Source organism: Manis pentadactyla, chromosome 11 (genome assembly GCF_030020395.1).
Source record: "Manis pentadactyla isolate mManPen7 chromosome 11, mManPen7.hap1, whole genome shotgun sequence".
Taxonomy (NCBI): Eukaryota; Metazoa; Chordata; class Mammalia; order Pholidota; family Manidae; genus Manis; species Manis pentadactyla.
The window spans coordinates 5,538,035-5,557,827 of NC_080029.1; the positions used below are offsets into that span (position 1 = coordinate 5,538,035).

The 19,793-nt window shown below is 47.5% G+C and overlaps 1 protein-coding gene across 5 annotated transcripts in view; it reads right to left on the reverse strand.

Annotated features, from left to right (window-relative positions):
- Positions 1 to 19,793, reverse strand: part of EML1 (EMAP like 1) — a 171,051-nt gene that overhangs the window by 116,131 nt on the left and 35,127 nt on the right. Inside the window, exon 1 of one of the 5 annotated variants that reach the window (XM_036882128.2) lies at positions 1,226 to 1,928. The exons of 3 other annotated variants lie outside the window; for them this stretch is intronic. In XM_036882128.2, coding sequence (XP_036738023.1) covers positions 1,226 to 1,292 — 67 coding nt within the window. In that variant the 5' untranslated portion in view covers positions 1,293 to 1,928. Of the gene's footprint in view, positions 1 to 1,225; positions 1,929 to 19,793 lie in introns of those variants that run through there. One more of the 5 variants, XM_036882129.2, reaches the window with a different exon arrangement.

The following is a 19,793-nucleotide window of genomic DNA, read 5'->3' on the forward strand; positions in this document are numbered from 1 at the left end:
GTACTAAATGCACTCTATCTGCTTTCAACATTTTCCGAGGATCAAAAACACAGGGGTTCTGCTCTCCGAAGCTGCTGTTCAATTTGGAGAGAGTAAAAACTTCCTTTCATGCCACCGAAGAGGGCATTACTAGGTTAATAAAGGCCCACATGTGATTAATACGAAAATTACATGCTGCCAAAACAGAATATGCACTCTTTCATGAATAAGATAATAAATTTCACCAGAGATTAAAATATCACTGTGGAGGAAGAATCAACACATTCCGTAATCTTCATTGCTACAGCTAATACCTGCTATTTGCAAACAGCTGTTGAAAAACTAGAAAAGTTCCCCTAAATCACAATTATAATTGCAAAATAAATTGCTTGAGTTAATCAGAGTCTAGAATTCCCAATCACTCTGACTACACTGCAGACAAATTCTATAAAAAATACACATTTTCTCTTTCTTTAACAAACTTTCGGAACCCTCCGATAAAGCAGTATCTACAACATATAAAAAACTGTGCGGTTAACTTTTGTGCATGAATTATCACACATAATATTCTGCTAATATATGCAAGTGGGATGTGAAAATCCTTTTCAACCCTGCTAGTGGGACTAAATTGCAAGCATGTAGGATTCGATACATTTTTAAAAGATACCATATTCGTAGCTATTGCTCTTCCTTTCCTGTAAAAATCACCAGAAAGAAAGAAAGAAATCTATCATCCCGTAAACAAAACAGTCGAAACACTTTTAAGCCAGGTCCGCTGCCTGCCCATTTAAACGGCTCTGGATTGCCTGGGACGATGATTTCACCCAAGTAGGACTGAATGGATTCGGAGGGTCCATCTGCAGCAACCCCCGCGCACGTCCGCGCAGGAGCGTTTCATGATTAAGTGAGCCGTTTGTCGAGTTCTCCATCCACACACCTCCAAACAGACGCGAGTTTGCAAGCAGAACGCAACACGTCCCAGGAGTCCGGGGCGACCGGGCCTCCCCGCGCCCGCGCGGCCGGTGCGCTCGCCGTCGCCCCGGGACCCGCCGGCCGGCGCGCACTGGCCGGAGCCGGCGGCCGGCGGGCGCGAGCGAGGCGCGGCCCGCGGCCCTGCACAATGCGCCCGCGGCGGCGGGAACCGCGCGCCTCCGCGGCAACTTTGCGCGGCCTCCCCGGCCGCCGGCCTCGCCCTCGGCCGGGCCCCGCCGCCGCGGCCCCCGGCCCTCCGGGCCGCGCCCCTCACCGTTGCAGAACTGGAGCAGCGAGGACGTGTCGTACAGGCTGCTGTAGCTCGAGAAGCCGTCCTCCATGCTGAGGCCGCCGGGCAGCGCCCGTCCCCGGCCCGGCCGCGCCGCCGCTCACCCCCCCCACGGAGCCGCCCGAGCCGCGGCCGGCGCTGGCGCTGGGACCGGCCCTGCTGTGGCGGCGGCCGCGGCCGGTTCCCATGGCAACCCGGGCCCGCCGCCGCGCCCGCCGGCGCCCGCTCCGCCCGCCAGGGGGCGGCCTCGGCGGGGGACGTGGCCGGGCGGGGACGCGGGGCGGGGGCGCGGGCGCGGACAGGGCGCCCCCGGAGGGCGGGCCGCGGGGGCGCGGGGACAAAGGAGAGGCGGGCGGGCGGCGGCCGGCCGCGAGCCCCTCCTGCGGACGCCGAGGCCCGCGCGGCCGGGACGCGCTGTCCCCGCGCCGCGGGCGCGTCCAGGACCAAACATGGGCAACTGGCGAGCCCGCGTCGGCTGCGTTTCCCCCTCGGAGCAGCTCCGCCTTTGGCCGCGTCCTCGGGGCGCGCCCTTCTAGCCGCAAGGGACAATTAGCACGGAGCTTGGACCTCCCGGAACCTAGGCTCCGGAGCGGACCGGGGCGGCTTCCCACTTCAAAAAGAGGCCGACGGGACCTCGGGCTGCAGAGTCCGCGGCGCTTAAAGGAGCCAAAACATCTGCTCCGTTCCTCTCTCCTCCTCCGGTCAGCCCCTGGGTACAGATTTGTCACATTACACACTTGTTAACTTGTTGCAGGAGCCAAAGAAATCTGTATTTATTCCACCTCAGAAACACAAAGGGCCAGGACCAGACACCGTGGCGGGAGGAGCACACGTCCAGCGGTTCCTGACTTTCCCACCGCACGTGCACGTGCGGGGTTAACGCCCCGGGGTTCACCTCCCGGGCCTGGAGTGAGATGCTAGGAAATAACAGGTGAGGGGCCGAGACAGGGCGTGTGACTTGGATGGTCTTCCGCTTGGTCTGGAAGACGCCACGTAACACTGATGCTCCTTGTTGCACGATAGTTATAACCCACTTACGTGAATAAATCAGAATGTTTTCAAGTGGCAGGTATTAACTGGTGTAGCTTGAGCACGAGGGGCTGAAATGAGAACTGAGTGAAAAGTTACCGTGAGAAAAATGTGTGGGCCTCACTGGGGCTCAGCTGTCAGAAGCAGAGGCAGGGTCGGGGGCATGCCTGGCATAGTGGTTGGCCACAGCCAGCAACAGATGCTGTGGCCCGAGGGGGACTGAAGACGTTACGCCTGTCCCCTCAGGGAGCCCAAGCACAGAAGACGGGAGGGATTGTTCACCAGCCAATGCATGTGGGAGACTGAAGGGCTGCAGGCGTTACTGCTTTGATGGCGACCTGGTGTTCGAAGGACAGTGTTACTGATTGTAGAGGACAGAAGGTGCAGGGCCTGCTGAAAAGGGTTGGTCTGGCATGAACGGACAAGTTGCATAGCAGACAAGTGGGAAGACTGGACTGAGAGGAAGGGGGCCGGTAAGAGGCCTGAGAACTGGCCAAGAAGCCTGGAACACACGGGCAGGAGCTGCAGGGAGGCAGGAGGTTTGCGCTCCCGCACATGGCTGATAAGAGCGGCGTTAGAGAGGTCTGTGTGAGGGCTGGGCAGCAGGGGTCAGGGCCCGGGGCCGGAGCAGCCCAAGGGGTCAGCAGTGCTCCAGAAATGAGGCACAGGGCCCTCGCACAGAGAAAAGAAAGAGACTGAGGGACGGGCCAAAAGGAATGCTCGTAGGACCATACGGCTGGAGAGAGAGCAGGCCAAGCAAAACCTCCCCTTAGAAACGCCTGAAGCATTTGGAGATTGGAGGTCAGCTCACCAGGTAAAGAATCGGGGTTTGGGAATTGTCTGCAAAGAGGTTGCACATGAACCCGAAAGGAGAAAATGGAGAGTTGGACAGCAGCTGGGCAGAGCCGTAGGTGGGGGGGAGGAGGAAATGCTGAAGGAGCATCGGAGAGAGGGGCAGGAATATCCGCCGAGGGTGTCGCCTCGTGACGCCAAGAGTGGAGAAAGTTGCCAAGGGGTGGGCCTTTTCACAGGGCTCCCTGCAGGACAGGTCAAGGAGGATGAAGCTGGGGAAAAGCCCACTGACTGGTGACAGAGGGCTCACAGGGGACCTGGGGCATCTTCATGAGCAGTGGGGACAGGAGCCACATGCTAAAGGAGAGCATGCTTAGATGCATGTTAGAGAACTTTGGCATGAAAGGAAATGGAGGCCAAATGTAAAGGGCAGAGGTGGCAGAAGGGTTCCCCACAGCCCCTGCCCTGCCCAGCATGGGTGGACCCTCTGCATCTCTGAGGCAAGAGGCAGGTGCTGTGTAGAGGGGCTTTCAAAGGCCGAGACTTAATACGGGGGCACATTTGATCTGTGCCCTTCCCTGTCTTCTCACTTTCCATCTTTCCCCTCTACCCAGTCTTTAGGCTGCCTCTACTGTACTTTGTACTTTTACACATTAGGATATGTCAGATAATTGGTATAAAAAGCTGATGTGTGTGTGGCATTCTTAAACTTGCAAAGGAAGTGATGATCATCAATGAATGATTAAAACATGGTTCTCTTAAGAATGTTAGTATTCTTGATTTATTATGTTAAAGGTTATCGTATTTGGTGGCCAGATCCTGTAAGAAAGTTTAGGGAATAAAGAAAATTCAGAAGTAGGATGGGAGAGAAATTGGAGATTTTCTTAGAAGATTTTCCTTCCACTAGAGCGAAATTACAAATAACAATTAAGAACTCAGTCCATTTGCTTTTGAGATGATAAATATTGTTATTACACTCTTAACCTAGAATATTAAACAGCTATGTTTTTCCCACAATGGTAAAAGCTTACTCTAAAAAAAGCAAAATTTAGGATAATTACAAGGGTATGGATGTTAAGTCAATTAGATATAATCTACCCAGCATTAAAAAAAGATATGGAGAAAGTTCAAGAAAAATCTCTGAAAACTTAATTGTGATGTGTGATTTTTGCTCCCAAACATTTTAGCAGATTGTTATGCCACGTCATTTTGAGATAATTTTTGGCCCAGGTCCAAAAGATGTTGTCACTGTAATAAGTGATGTACGCTCTCTAGGACAGTATAACCATAGCATTCAGTGGCATTAATAGCAGCATATGTACAACATGTGAAAAGAGAAAGAAAATGGGAGCTCTGTCGCCTTTATTCATAGAGAAGTAATAAAAAAAATTACCCAGAAATGTGAGGCCTTGTGCATCTATTGTTTAGGTCAACATTCTTCCAAAAATAGTTGACACAGTACGAGGCACTGTACATGGGGCTGGGAATACAGCAGGGAGACCACAGTGCTTTCTGACTGCAAGTGGTCATGCAGTCAATTTTAAAAGTATCTACACTTGAGAAAATGAAATCAGAAAAGTCCACTTCTGGGTATACATGCAAAGGAATTAAAAGCAGGGTCTGAAAGAGATATTTGTATACCATGTGCATGGTGGCGTCATTCACAGTGTGGCTTCATTCCACAAAGCTTAAATGTGGAAGCAACCCAGGCATCCATCGACTGATGAATGGGGAAATAAAACACAGTAGGTACAGCTGACCCTTGAACAATGTGGAGCTTAGGGGCGCCAACCCCCCTCACAGTTGAAAATCTTTATTTAACTTTTAACTTCCTAAAACTTAGCCACTAAGAGCCTTGTTGACTGGAAGCCTGACCAATAACATAAATAGTTGACTAACTCACATTTTCTATGTTGTATGTATTATATACTGTATTACAATAAAGGAAGCTAGAGAAAAAATGTTTTTCAAGTTGTTGCAAACCTCCAAAATTTTTACCAATATATTTATGGAAAAAAAAACATGCATATAAGTGGACCCGTGCAGTTCAAACCTGTGTTGTTCAAGGGTCCACCGTACCTACAACAAAATACTACTGTTTTAAAAAGGAAGGGGATTCTGACACAGACTACAGTATGAGTGAACCTTGAAAATGTTGTGCTCAGCAAAATAAACCAGTCACAAAAAGGCAAATACTGTGTGATTCACCTTGTATAAGGTGTGTAGAGTAGTCAGATTCACAGAGACAGAAAGTACCGTGGGGGTGTCAGAGGCTGGGGAGGGGGAACGGGAGTTAGTGTTAATGGGGATAGAGTTTGGGATGATGAGAACCTTCTGGAGATGGACAGTGGGGATGGCTTAATCAATAAGGTGAATGTGCTTAATGCCACTGGAACTGTGGGCTTGAAAATGGCTAAATAAAAAATGAAATGGAATAGAAAATATCAAGAGTGCACTGAACATAGTAAGAACAGGTGTTTTTCCTTGAAACATTGGTCTTCACTTGCAATGTCTGTATGAGAGCTGAGCTGCAACGTAAAATGTGTTTCTCTCTGTAGGCCAGAGAGTGTAAGGAATATTCTGACAGGTAAGAACCATACAAAATAGCATATCATTGCTAATGTGGTGCTATGAAGCAAAAACAGAAGGAAGGATTTCAGATTGTTCTGGAAGGTCTGAGTTGGGCTAAGGAGTACAAGAGGGAACAAAAGCATTGGTGGGCCCAGAGGAGGGGAAGATGCTTCGGGTTTATTGAGGAACTGAGGAGACTACCAAGACAGCAGATGGAGTGGCCTGCTCACACGGGGATTCTGATTTTATTCTAAAAGCAAAGAAGAGTTGCCCTTCAGGTAGTGCCACGCTGTGTTCCCCATCCCCTGCCAATTCGCATGTTGAAGTGTTAAGCCTCAGCACCTCAGAATATGACAGCATTTGGAGACAGGGTCTTTACAGAGGTAATGAGATTCAGATGAGGTCATGGGGGTGTGCCTTCATCCAATATGACTGAGGTCCTTAAAAGAGGAGGAAATTAGGGCAGAGACGCACACAGAAGGCAGCCTTGTGGAGACACAGAGAGAAGATGGCTGCCTACCAGCCGAGGAGAGAGCCGGGGACACATCCGTCCCTCAGCGCCTCACGAAGAAGAACCCTACCAGCACCTTGGCTTGGGCATCCAGTCTCCAGAACTGAGACAATAAATTCCTGGTGCTGAAACCTCCCCGTCTGCGGTGCTTTGTTACAGGAGCCCCAGCAAACTAATACAGTTAGTATAGAATCTCCAAGTCAAGAATTCCCTATTCTACAGATTCAGGACACCATTCATTACTGATATTAAAATACAAATTACACTTCCTCATGATAAGATTGCTCCTCTGTGAACTGGGAGGTAATCACAGATTCTCAGCACCAGCCAAGAACATGAACACGGTAGCCCCAGCCTGCCTGCCGCTGCGACTGTACTTTTCCCTGGCAAGTGGTCACTCAGCCCATTGCAAAGCTGAAGAGCTTGAATTATTAAAAAGATTGTTGGTTATTTTTATCCCAAATTGTCCTTCTGAAAACATCCTTCATGGGTCCTACTTTTGTCCGGTTGATTTACTCCATCCTGACGGAGGCTTCTCTCTGTTTAGAAATGTTGCAGTAATAGCCTGCACCCTGGTTTCCCCAGCCCCTCGTCCTTACTCCAGGGTTAACTTGCCCAAAGAGGGGTGCACGATGTTATTTCATTCTCTGTCAGATACCCCATTAAGTGTGAATATTTGGGCAGACTTCAAGTCTGTCTGTGTTCCATAAATGTTGTCTTTGGCATTTGCCACACCCCTGCCACACCACACTGTCCTGCTCACGACTCAGACATGCCATGTCCTTGAATGCTCTGGACCTCCGCTGAGCCCCAGGCCCGAGGACCCACCTTCCCTGCCATCAGCAGAGAAGGCCCATCGGGCAAGGCCTTGGTGGGTCTGCCTTGCCTCGAAGGAACTCTGTGTGTGCGTGCGTGTGTGTGTGTGGCTGGCACAGAGTAAATGATGAGCAAATGAATGAATGAACCCTCTAGACAAAATCAGTTGCCCATTACACACAGTAGACCTTCAAATGCTTTGAAGAGAGCTCTCATTTTCTGCAGGGTTAAGTTCTCCATTTCCTCCCTGTCCTTTGTGTGACATGCTTCCCAGACCTCTCAACCCCCCCAACTGCGCAGATGCCCACCCCACCCACTCACCTGGGCTCTTTTCTCTGAATATTGGTGCCCATACCTGAATACAAAAACCTCAGAGGAGTGACCTGGGTGGCATTATTGACTGATTTATATATATGTATATATATGTATATATATTGTTGGCTCACATTGAACTTCTGGTCAGTTATAAACTTATCAGTCTTCTGAAATGAACTGCTGTTGGGTCTTTTCCATCCTGTACTGAGCTAGCTGATTTTTTTTTTTAATCCAAAGACAGAATTTCTCTTCACCCCTGGTAAATGTCATTTTGTTGGTTTCAATCCATCCTTTCAGCCAACCAAAATCTTTAGGACTCTTCAGTCTGGCATCTAACACATCAGCATTGTGACAGCAGCAAATCTGCCATCACAAAGCCGTTAACGTCTTCATCCTGTAATTGATAAACACATTAGCAGCCCAGGCAGCAGGAGGCTCTGTGTACAGCATCCGAGACACCTCACCAGCCACGTCTCCATTGATCTCTTTATCAATACTTGGGATATGTTTGTCCAACTAAATACGAAATTGCCCCAATTGTTTATTCACCCAGCCTATTTTTCTCTGTACCATCCACAGTGTTTTGTGAGGGATCTTTACCAAACGCTTTGTAAATCCAGTCTGGTTGCAGAGTGAAAAGAGAGAACGAGATTGCTTTGGCTCCTTGTAACTGCATTTCCGTCCAAGTGCATACACATAAGCTCTTCAAAGATCTGTTAAAATTTTTGCTCAGAAGCAATATTAATATCAAACGTATCACCTCTATTTTCCAGAATCCAACTTATTCTACTTTTTGGAAAACTGACATTTTTCCCTTCCCAGTTTTCTACAACACCCATCTGGCAAAATGTGAGATGGTCTGTCAAGGCTTGGAGAACATACTCACTGTAGCTAAGAGCCCCCCCCCCCCCCAGCCATCTCTCAACTGGCCTGGGCTCTTGACAGTTTCTCCTTTGAAACTGGAGAAACTGGCCTGTCCACACCATGAGGCACACGGGGGCAGGGCTTCTGCTCCTTGCTTGGCCCATTTACCTCCCACCCCCTCAGCAGTCAATGTAGAGTGTCCACCGCGCTTTCCCCGGCCTCACCCCTGGCTGAGAACCTCCTCCTCATGTGAGGAGGCAGATCTACAGCTCATTTCACAAAGGCGAAACCCTTGCACACCACCTGTCCTGGCTGACTGGGGGCTGGGGGTGCGACCTGGGTGACACGCAGTGCCATGTGATGACCGTGGGTACTCAGGGCGTCCCTCCCTGCCCTGTCACAAAGCCATCCACCCTGCAGAATCATGAACGTCTGAGCCTTCCACACATAGTTTGTCAATAGCCTGAATGGGTATGAACACTCCTTTTATCCAAGAAGCCCGTGGCTTCTTCCCTCCAGGTTATTCACTCAGAAGCACCCGTGATGACTTGCACCGATCAAAAGAATTTACATATTTTGAAGTGTCTGGAGTGAGGTGGAAAATTTTAAGTAATATTGGTTGGTTTTCTCTTTAAAAAATGTTGTTCCAAAAGACAAGTACCAAATGATTTCACTCATCTGTGGAGTATAAGAACAAAGAAAAACTGAAGGAATAAAACAGCAGCAGAATCACAGAACCCAAGAATGGACTAACAGTAACCAAAGGAAAAGGGACTGGGCAGGATGGGTGGGTAGGGAGGGATAAGGGCTGGGAAAAAGAAAGGGGGCATTACGATTAGCATGTATAATATGGGGGAGCATAGGGAGGGATGGGGGTTTGTTGGGGGGGACTTGGTGAAGGGGGGAGTCTAGTAACCATAATGTTCTTCATGTAACTGTAGATTAATGATAATAAAATGAATTTTAAAAATGTTGTTCCATCTAGGGAACAGCGTTATGACTGTCTCTAATTCATACAGTAACACAGGTGCTGCAGGGGATGGCAAACGCAGCTCACATCGCAGCCTCTCCACTGAACAATGCCATTTTGGGGAATTTTGTTCATTTGCTCCATTGTGTTGCCTGTGGGGTTTTACGGCAGTGCTTGGAAGACCACTGATTAACCACAGAGAAAATATGCTTATATTAGGTCAGCTCCTCGTTCCATTGTGCTGAGGCAGTGCCAAGTCTACGCCTGTGCCCTGGGTAGTCACCAATAGTCCCCCTTTGACTCTGAAGCATTCTGGTTTGGATGACAAATTACATGATCATCCTAGCCAGTATGGAAAGATACAGAATCTATTCATATCGTATACTGAAAAATATTATTGCGATTCATACGGGTATCTTTACATATTGTCCTAAGCTGCCTCACAGCATCAAAGTTGCAAGAAATAAAGTTGCCAAAATCTGAATATTTATCGGGAGGATCAAGTAAAAGACCTGCTTCTGAGGTCTGTCTGGTTCCTTCCCAACATCCCCGTCATAGTTTCTTGCATGTCAGCCATCTGGATACATAATACTTATTTATAATTGTCTTATCACTAATTATCTTAGAATCTGTAATTATCTTATTATCAAGTTATCTCAAAATAATTTCTTTGTAATTGTCCAGGAACCCTTGCTAAAATAGTTGGCTTTGGACTCCAGACTCCGGCCGTGCCGCTGATTAAGGCAAAGGTTTAAGGGGCTTCTGATCAGCCAGGGCTGGTAAGCTGCCCGCCTCAGTCATGGGCTTGTTCGCCGTGCTCTTCAGCACCGTCACAGGGTGCTGACCACTGGCTCACTCCTGTGCACACGCTGAGCAGTCAGTCTGCCTGCCAGGAAGAGAGGGCCCAAAGCGGAATAAAGCACCAGACTGGCCCCTGAGTGGGGAGTCTGCTGTCCAGGAGGGGAGCAAGCCCACAGGAGGGGCCAGGGCACATGGGAGCCCACTGGGGCGACGTGCCGGTTGCCATGGCGCATCAGCTCCAGGTGACGCCACAACCTTGCGGGCCAAAGTTCAGCCTCAGTCTTATAGGAAGGAAACTCCCTTGTGAGCAGAGGGGCAGGTGCCCGGCCTGAGGTCATGTGTCTGGTTGGTGGTAGAGATGGGACTTAAATCTGGTCCTGTCAGCCCAAATCCCTGTTTTTCTGCTCTGAACTCCCACCTCTGCAGCTGAGGATGGGATGAGAGAACCTGGGGGGATGGGAAGCAAGAGTTTACCCAAGAATGGAAACTGATGCTGGTTGGGGACAGGAAGGAAGGGCACCCCAAGATAAGGTGTGGCCTTGGACATCCTGTGGGGTGCAGACCTGAGTCCAGCTGCACTTTACCCACAGTGTTCAGAGAGAGTTTGCTGTCTGGGCTCGGGATATATGGAGGTATGAACACTGCCGGCCCTCAGGGGCTGGGTGGACGGGGAGGGAGTCAGAGAAGGATGGGGCCAGAGCTCCAGCCCGGGTGATCTGGGAGATGAGGTAAGTGGAGAGGGGGAGAGAAGTCGTCCAGGTTAGAGGTGAGAAATGCGTGCCCAGAGCCTCTGGGAACCGAGAGCCCTCCAGCACTGTTCAAATCAAGGCAGGGATGAGGACGTCACACTGGAGGCATCAGGCCCCCTTGCAGAGGGTCTGGGACCCCGTACTAAGGGGTTGGGCTTGGCCCATGGGCAACAGGGAGCCCCCTGGAGCCATGCAGTGAGGCTGGGCCTCAGCAGACTGATGGGGAAATGCACACAAACTGGCCCTGGGGACCCTGGAGTCATGAAGACAGACAAGCATAGTTCAGGTGAGGTAGTGAGAGCTGGGAGGGGCTCGTGGCCGACCCCCCAGGTAGTGGGCCATTGGCCAGTCAGACCAGGCTGTTGATGCAGCAGATGCCACAGGAGGGTCTCTTCTGAGAAGGAAAGAGGTGACGGTCTGATAATGAATGCTGAGACCTCACCACAGCCTGTTCCAGAGGTTCAGGAACTGACAGCACCAGAGGCCGAAACGGGAGGCTCTGCCAATTCTATAGACAAACTGTGTCCCCCGCATTCTTATGTTGAAGCCGTGGAGACAGGGCTTTTAGGGGGTGGTTAAGGTTAACTGAGGTCATAAGAGTGGGTTCTAATCTGATAGGATTGGTGGCCCTATAAGAAGAGGAAGAGCTCTCCCCCACACTCTCTCATCGTCTCTCCCTCCCCACTCCCCACCCCCACCACGTGAGAACGCAGAAGGCAGCCATCTGCAGGCCAGAGAGAGGGTCCCCACCAGGATCAACTACGCTGGTGCCCTGATCTTAGACTTCTGGCCTCCAGAACTGGCGGAAATAAACCTCAGCTGTTTAAACCCCCCAGTCTGTGATATTTTGTTATGGCACCTGAGCTGACAGTTACAGAGGCAGTTAGACCCCTTCCTGACCTCCTTCTCTCCCTGCAGAAGACTGGAGGCTTGGTCTGAAGCAGGTGAGCTAAGGGGTTCCCCACACACACGGACACCAGGGGGTACCATCCCGAAGATGGGAAAGAGGTGACGGTCTGATAATGAATGCCGAGACCTCACCACAGCCTGTTCCCACACTCAGCTCCCAGAACCCTGGCAGCCGAGTGTCTGCTCTCCAGACAGGAGGGTAGAAACCCTTCTTTAGGGAATATGATGAATTCTTGGGAAAAGACCCAGAAGTATGAAGGTCAGGAATCACAGGGAAGTCCTCTTGCTGACAAGTCTTATCTTGGACTCAGAGCTCCCAGGCAGATTTTAAATGCTTCTCACTAAAATTTGAATGGACAGCCAAGAATCTCTAAATATTTGGGAAAATATAACAGGAAAATAGGGAGGGGCAGTACGAGGAAACAGACAATACAGAGAACAGAAGGAAATGAAACTCCCATCAAAGGTCAAAGTTATCGCAGCCACAAAACAAAGAAAAGATGCTAAAATTAGATGAAAAAAGAGGGTTTTTGGAAATCAAAAATATGACAATAGAAAAAACTCTCCACAGAAGAGTCCAAAATACAGTTAAGGACATCTCCCCCCAAAATAGAACAAGAAGACTAAGCAATATACAGTATGGTGGAAAAAAAACTCAACAACCACATTGGGAAGTTCAACGTCTGGATAAATTAGAGTTTCAGAAAGTGAAAATGAAGAAACTAGAGGGAGGAAAATCACCAAATAAATAATGCAGGAAAAATTCCCTGAACAAAGGGACATGAATTTCTGGGTTGAAAGTGCTTACTTACTAAGTGCTTAGCACAACAAAGAGAGAGAGAAAACACAAAAAAAATTATATCCCTGTGACATTTTAGATCCCTTGGGATAAGGAAAACATTCTAAAAGCTTCCAGGGAGAAACAACAGGTCTCAGGTGAAGAATTAAGAATTAGAATGGGATTGGGTTTCTGAACAGCAAAGAGAGGAGCTAGAAGACAGTAAAGAAGTGCAAAAAGTACATTTTTGAGGGAAAATTATTTTCACCTTATAATCACAGTCCCAGTGTGTGAGTAGAATAAAATATTTTCAGTCAGGCAAGTTCACAAAAACTTAGCTCCCATGTGTCTCCTTTCTCAGGAAGCTACTGCAGGATGTGCTCCCGCAGAATGAGGGACTTGCCGAGAAAGAAGATGTAGGAGCCAGGAAATAAGGAACTGAACCCAGGAGAGAAGCAAAAGGAATCCCCAGGAAAACAGGGCGAGAGACCCCAAGACATCAGCTGTGTGATGAAGGGTAACAACTGGGCCAGGTGGGCAGCCAGACAACAGGGGCTTTGGAGAAATGCCACAAAGAAGATGAAACTGGAAACTGTTGGAAGGAGATTTACACATAAGCCAGCGTATTGGGAATGACTTAGTGATAGATACATGGGAAATAGAAGGCAATTTCTTACTCCAGGAAAAAAAAATTGTAGAAAGGAAATTCAATTATATACTACATGGCTTAACCAGGCATCACATTCCATAGTTATAATATGAACACACAACAATCAAATTTGAAAATTGTGACATAACTATATTGGGAAGAGTGTGTGTGTGTGTGGGTGTGTGGTGAGCAATGGGAAAGGAAAGTAAGTCTTCATCGTCTGCGGTGGGATGTTCACAGATTCCAAATTCCTGAATCTGAAAATCAGGAGGTATCAGTAAGCCTGTGTTACCTCAAGGAAGATAAATGCATGGCAAAGAGAAAGGACAAAATATTTTGGAAGTTGCAGTTGCTTCCGGGAAGTGGGACTTCGGGGATGACATGGGAAATGGGAAATAAGACAAGGTGACTGCTGGGCTGTTTTTTTGGTTTGTTTTTGTTTTTGTTTTTGTATTAAGCTTTGTAGAACTACTTGATTTCTTAAAAAACATGCAGTATGGCTTTAATACATTTAGATTGAGTTTAAAAAGCATGTGTATATTTTAATATACCTTCTTAAGCCTCAATTTGTTTATTTGTGTTTTAGCTTGTTCAACCACTTATTCTAGAGACGCCTGCTGTGAGCTTTCTTCAGAAAGTCACCTGCTGTGCTAGATGAAGCGTCCATTTCTGCCTCTAAAGGACTTTCCTTTAAGAAGAAAAACTTCAAGGAAGTGAAAGATTTATGTGCCTTCTTGCTTTGTTTTACATAGTAGATGGGCTTCTGAATAACTCTCAATTCTGCCTTGGTAAATCTATGGAAGGCTCAGGACAATGTGAGGCTGGAGCTTGCGATGTAAAAAGATCATACGGTAAATCTTCCAGAAAAAAAATTCCCACATAATACGGCAATGTGTAAACTCACATTTTCACATATGGGGCACTGTGGTGAAAAATCAGTGTGGCAGCAGGAACAAATTTATAGGCCAATATCACCATTTGGGGAGAGGGGAATTGATTTAAGACCAACATTATTAATGACACCATATTGGAATTCATTTATAAACCATATACTGAGATGTGGTCCTTAACTACATTGTTATGTGCATTCTTAATGATGTCATTTAGTGATTAAAAACTAACCATGTCCAATAAATGGCATAGTAAAATGCTCGGCTATACATCATTGAGATTCTGCAGTAACGAATTTTGCAGGTTTTTACATTTCCTCCATTTTTAACAGATACAATTATTTCTTTTCAGCTTTCTCTGAGGGCACCAAGGAGAATCTATTCTCTGTATATTTCATGTATGAAGAATTGTGTTACCTGCTAAGATTTTATTTTTGCCCATAGGACATTGTATTGCACCAAACTTTAGAGCAGCAAGAAAATATTCTAAAAAGAAAGCTATAGTTTGGAAAAACCATCTGTTTTAGTTGGAAGAGTATAAACATAAACCGTATCATGAAAATCTGCTGAAAAAATGCTCTTTCTCCCAAATGTTACCTTTTGTGCTATAACTATTTATAACGTTCCTCAATGAATGTGCAGAATGTTTTGTTCAAAGTCCTGTTGATCTCCTAATCGTTGCCATCATGTGGGAAACAGGAGAGGCTAATACGTTAGATTCAAGTCCCAGGCACACCTTTCGAATTGGTCCAGCAATTATATTAAATAAAGTACATCGTACAATAATGGAAGTGCCTGTTCTATGTGGTGGCCAGAGTGGTTTGCGGAAGTGCGGCACCAACCTGATTGTGGCCCTGCTCGTAAGACCCCTGTGGCTCCCCACCGCTCACTGCGGGAAGGGTAAAACCAGTTCATCAGCCAGGCTGGCCTTCCTGGTGCCGATCTATCACGTCCTCAGCAACCCCCCTGTGAAAGGGATCATTTCATTCTGTGGAAACACCCCCACTCTGTCCCATCTCCGACTTTGTGCTGTCCCTCCCCATTGTTCCCTGTTAGGGACTGAATCGTGTCTTGTCCCTCCCCAATTTCTCCGTGGAAGCTCTAACCACCCCCACCTGTGTGACTCATTTGGAGATAAGGAGGTGAGTAAGGGTAAAGGAGGTCATCAGGCTGGGGCCCTGGTCTGAAAGGACTGCAGCCCTTACAAGAAGAGGAAGAGCCTCTCTCTCCTCCATGTGGGGACACAGGAGAAGGTGTCTGTCTGCAAGCCAAGAGTGAGTCTTCCCAGAAACCAGCCTCCATCTTGGACTTCCAACCTCCAGAACTGTGAGAAAATAAATGCGTGCTCTTTAAGCCACCCAATCCATGGTATTTTGTTATGGAGCCCAAGCTAAGATGCTCGCCATTTTCCCAGTCACTGTCTCTTGAAGTTCATCTCAAATGCCACCTGCTCTGGGGACTGTCTCCTCCCTCCCTCTCCCCCCTCTGAGCCCCCGGGTGCCCAGTGCCATGCAGGGGAACCCTAGTCCTCCAAGGCCTTGCCTAGTCTGCCCAGTTAGCCCTGAGGATAGATCCCTTCTAATGCCTTGAAGTTAGAAAACAGGTGTGACATGGCCACAAGGTTTCCTGTAACTTTTCAAGAAGGCTGCGACATTCTGCCTCTGTGCCCTGGACAATGTGCCAGCAAGCCTCCTTCCTAATTACATAACAGTATTATAATGTAAATTGCATGTCTGTACCAAAAGAGAAAAAAACCTCTTCTTTTTTTTGTAACCAGAACAGCTCTGTATGATCACTGGACCAGTTTCCATTTTAAACTAATTAGTAAATTGCATTTTTGGCTCTTTAACTGGCTAGGCTAAATTTAGCTCATCTTTTCCCTTAAAGTCAAGTTGTCAGTGGGATTTGAAATTAAAATTGTCACTCTCAACATTCTTTCCTGTGCTGGGGATGTTGGCAACGCATCCCTTCGTCCTACCCTTCCCCCCTGAAGCTTCTCTCTGACCCAGGGCTTCCCTTGGACACAGCAAAACAGGTGCTTGCCCCGAAGCCTGCAGGTCACCCAGGAGCATGGCCAGCATCCTTGGATAGCCCCCACAAGCACGCTGCCAATCAGCCATCCATCGTGCAGCTGAACACCTATCATATACCAGACACCAAGCGAGTTCTTAAGACAACCTGTGTGGCCAGAACTGGAGCAGGGGCCTGGCAGCTCCCTGGTGTGCTAAGCAGGAACCCTTTCACTGCTGGACATGGGGATGTCTGAGGGGTCCCAGAAGAGGAGCTGGGTGGCAGGAGGAAAGGGCATACTTGGGGGAGACTAGGGGTGGAGCCACACTACAGAAACACTGAGTCGGTTAACAATCACCATGGCCAAACCAGGGTACACCAGCTGACGCCAGGCACTGCTGGGCCCCAAAGATGCTTAAGAATATCATGGTGAGGAGCGGGGACATGTGTTAGTGCCCACCCCCCACCCTCCTGTATGGCTGTCTCTGGTTCCCAGAGTCATTTTGAGGACCAGGGAAAGCCCCCCACCCCTAGAATCCCACCCTCTCGCCCCCAAAATCCCTCTGTTCTTTGCCTGGCGTTCCGCTTCCCTCCCTCCCACACTGCCTCCCTGGAGCGCTGCAAATTCTCTTCCCGCCCACCCCCAGTGTAGTTCAGAGGCTCCCCTGCAGCCCAGGACCCCAGCCCCACAGCAGGAGGGCCTGAGGGGGGAGGGGGAGATGCTCACCCAGGCTTCATGGGGCAGAAGAAAGACACCCGGCAGTTCCTCCCTGTGTGAGCAGCCGCCGCCCCTCCTTCGGGGGGGACGGGGAGGCAGAGACCAGCCTTAGGAGCAGAGAGCCTGCCTCCCACTTTTCTCCTGGCCATTAAGCAAGATGGGCCGTGGATTTCCAAGAAGAGAAAAGCAGGCACCCATTATGCAAGCACTGACGGGCCTGTAGGCCCCAGTCGAGCAGGGCAAGCGGGGTGGGTCTGCCTGCCGGATCCGCTCCCCATCCACACTCCCGTTCTCTGCGGGAAACCCTGCCTATCTGCGTGGAGGCAAGTAGGGCACAGCAGGCCCCCCCAGGGGGCCAGCTGCAGGTAGTGAGATGAGCTCAGTGGTCCGGGAGTCTGCCTCCCCACGTGGGAGTAAGCCCCACGTCCTTGCAGTCAGAGCAACTCGGAATTTCAGTGGAGAATTACCTGTAGAAAAACTGGAGAAATGTTTTTCTCTCCTAGATGTGTGATCCTGAGCAAATGTGCACCCCTCCCTGGGCTTCCTAGGAGGGAGGTGAATTCTGGGCCCTCCCAGCCTCTTTGAAGCCCTGGCCTCCCGTGGCCCTGCCTGGGTCAGGGGTCTCCACATATCTTCCACAGGGAGAAAAACGTGGGGTGCATTTTTCATGGCACAAAATGAATTTAATTTCAGAACTTTACCTTATCCTGAGATTGTCCATCTGACATTTTTATGACCTTTCTCTTATAAAATAATGGCCAGAATAGATGGTCATTATTTTAAAATGTCCTTACTTAGCAAAATGAAAAGTTGGCAGCTTTACATGGCTGCCCTGTGGGGGTGAGAGACACACAAAAAGATTCATATTTTAGCAGTAAAGCCTGAACCCTGAAGGACTCTCACTTTGGGCTTTGGTCACTGTAGGCCCCAGAGAGGTGTAGAGAGGGAGGGGACACAGACATACATCTCATCCGTGGGACAGCATGCTGACCACCCTGCTCCCAGTATAGTCAGGACACAATGCCTTCTAACCCCAGGCAGGGGAGGGGGAGCTCTTGCATTTACCCAATGAGTTCTTACAGTAAGAGCACCCGATGGTGCCTGCCAGGCACCAGAGCGCTGTGGGTCAAACTGAGGGTTGTGATCCGCTCATGGGTCATGAAATGAATTTAGCAGGGGACCAAGACCAACATTTCTTAAATGAAATGCTGTGGAGCAGAGCAGAAAAGAACATTTTCTTATGTTTCAAATATGTATTCAAATATATATGTATTTTACTATATATTCAAATATACATATTCAGAAATATATACGTGTGTGTGTGTGTGTGTGTATATATATATATATATATTCTGTTTATGTATGGAAGATTAAATTCCTCACAAACCAACCCTCCTGCAGATAACATCAACAAAAACCACAAACCATGGACAGGAGAGCAAACATGCTGAGGGTCCTAGAGAGAAAACATATGCAGGCAGGTTTGTGAGCAGCATCAGAATCCAGAAGAATCAGCCCATATGGGGCAAGTTTCTCAGTTTTGCAGCTTTGCCCCGAGGCAGCAGCCACATTTGTGAAGGGGACACAAGGTGGTTAAATTCCAGTAGGAGGCCTGCTGTCCGTCTGGAGAGAGGAACCAGGAGAACTTGGACAGCCAGGGTCTCTGGAGAGTGGGCAGGAACCCGAGAAAGGAGAGAGGCAGACAGGGAAAATGGGAAATTTTGTGTGTACACCCTGCCCGAGTCTCTGGCTGACCCCCAAACCATACATGTGCATGGCATATTAACAGCAGTCTGAACCAAAATCTGAGTCCCCACCCACCACAGGTGTCACAGAGTTTGAAGTCTGAGTCTAACCAATTGCCAATTGAAACAAAAACATTAACACTCTTCAAAATAATATCACATAATCTAGAGTGTTTCCACAGCAGAATAGTCACAACGTTCAGGATGCAATCCAAAATTACTCTACCTAGGAAAAGCCAGCAAAATGCAATCTATCTCAAAAAAAGAGTCAATCAACAGATACCAACCCTAAAATGGCCCACTTTTGGAACTATTAGACCAGAATTTTAAAGCAGCTATTCTAATAATTCTAAATGAGGTGAAAATAAAATGTCCTAAATAAAGAAAAGATAGGACATTTCTGTTGAGAAATATAAAATATAAAAATGAACCAATTATTCATAATAGCCAAAAAGTAGGAAAAATATCCAAGTATCTACCAATTGATGAATAGGTAAGCAAAACATGTTATACTCATATAATGGGATATTATTCAGTCATTAAAAGGAATAAGTACTGATGTATATTACAGAAAGGATAAACCTTGAAAACATTAAGTGAAATAAGGCAGGCATAAAGTTCACATACTGTCTGATTCCAAGTACAGGGAATTCCTAGAATTGGAAAATCTATAATTACAGAAAATAGATTAGTAGCTTTCAGGAGTTTGGGAGAAGAGAAAATGGGCAGTGATTACTAACAAGCATTAACCTTCTTTTGGGAGGAATGAGATGTTCATAATTATATAGTGGTGATGATTGCACAACTTTTTTCCCATCCTAAAAACCACGGAATTGCACACTTAAAAATAAATCAAATGAAAATTTCAGAATGAAAACTACAGTATCTGAAATGAAAAAATTCACTGGATGGACTCAGTATGAGAATAGAAATGACAGGAGAAAAATCTGTTGGCTTAAAAAGAGATGAATAAAAATATTCCAATTTGAAAGAAAGAGAGAGAAAAAAAGAATAAAATTAACAGAGTACCAAGGCATGTAAGCAATATCAACAGTCTAAAAGTTCCAGAGGACAGGAAAGAGAGAAATGGGGCAGGAAGAGTCTCTGAAGAAATAGGAGCTGAAAACTTCCCACATTTAAAGAAAAACAAAAGTATGGTTTCATGAAGCTCAGTAAAATCTGAATAGGATAAATGAAGAAAACAATGCCTTAGGTACATCATAATCAAACCACTTAAAACCAAGATAAAGATAAACCTTGAAAGCAGACAGAGAAAAAACATGCATTACTGTCCAGAGATCAGTGTTTTGAATGACTGTGGACGTCTCATCACAAACTACAGAGGTGAGAATATAATGGACAACATCTTGAAAGAGTTGAAAGAAAAAGTGTTGTCAACCCAGAATTCTATATCCAGTAAAATGTCTTTCAAGAAT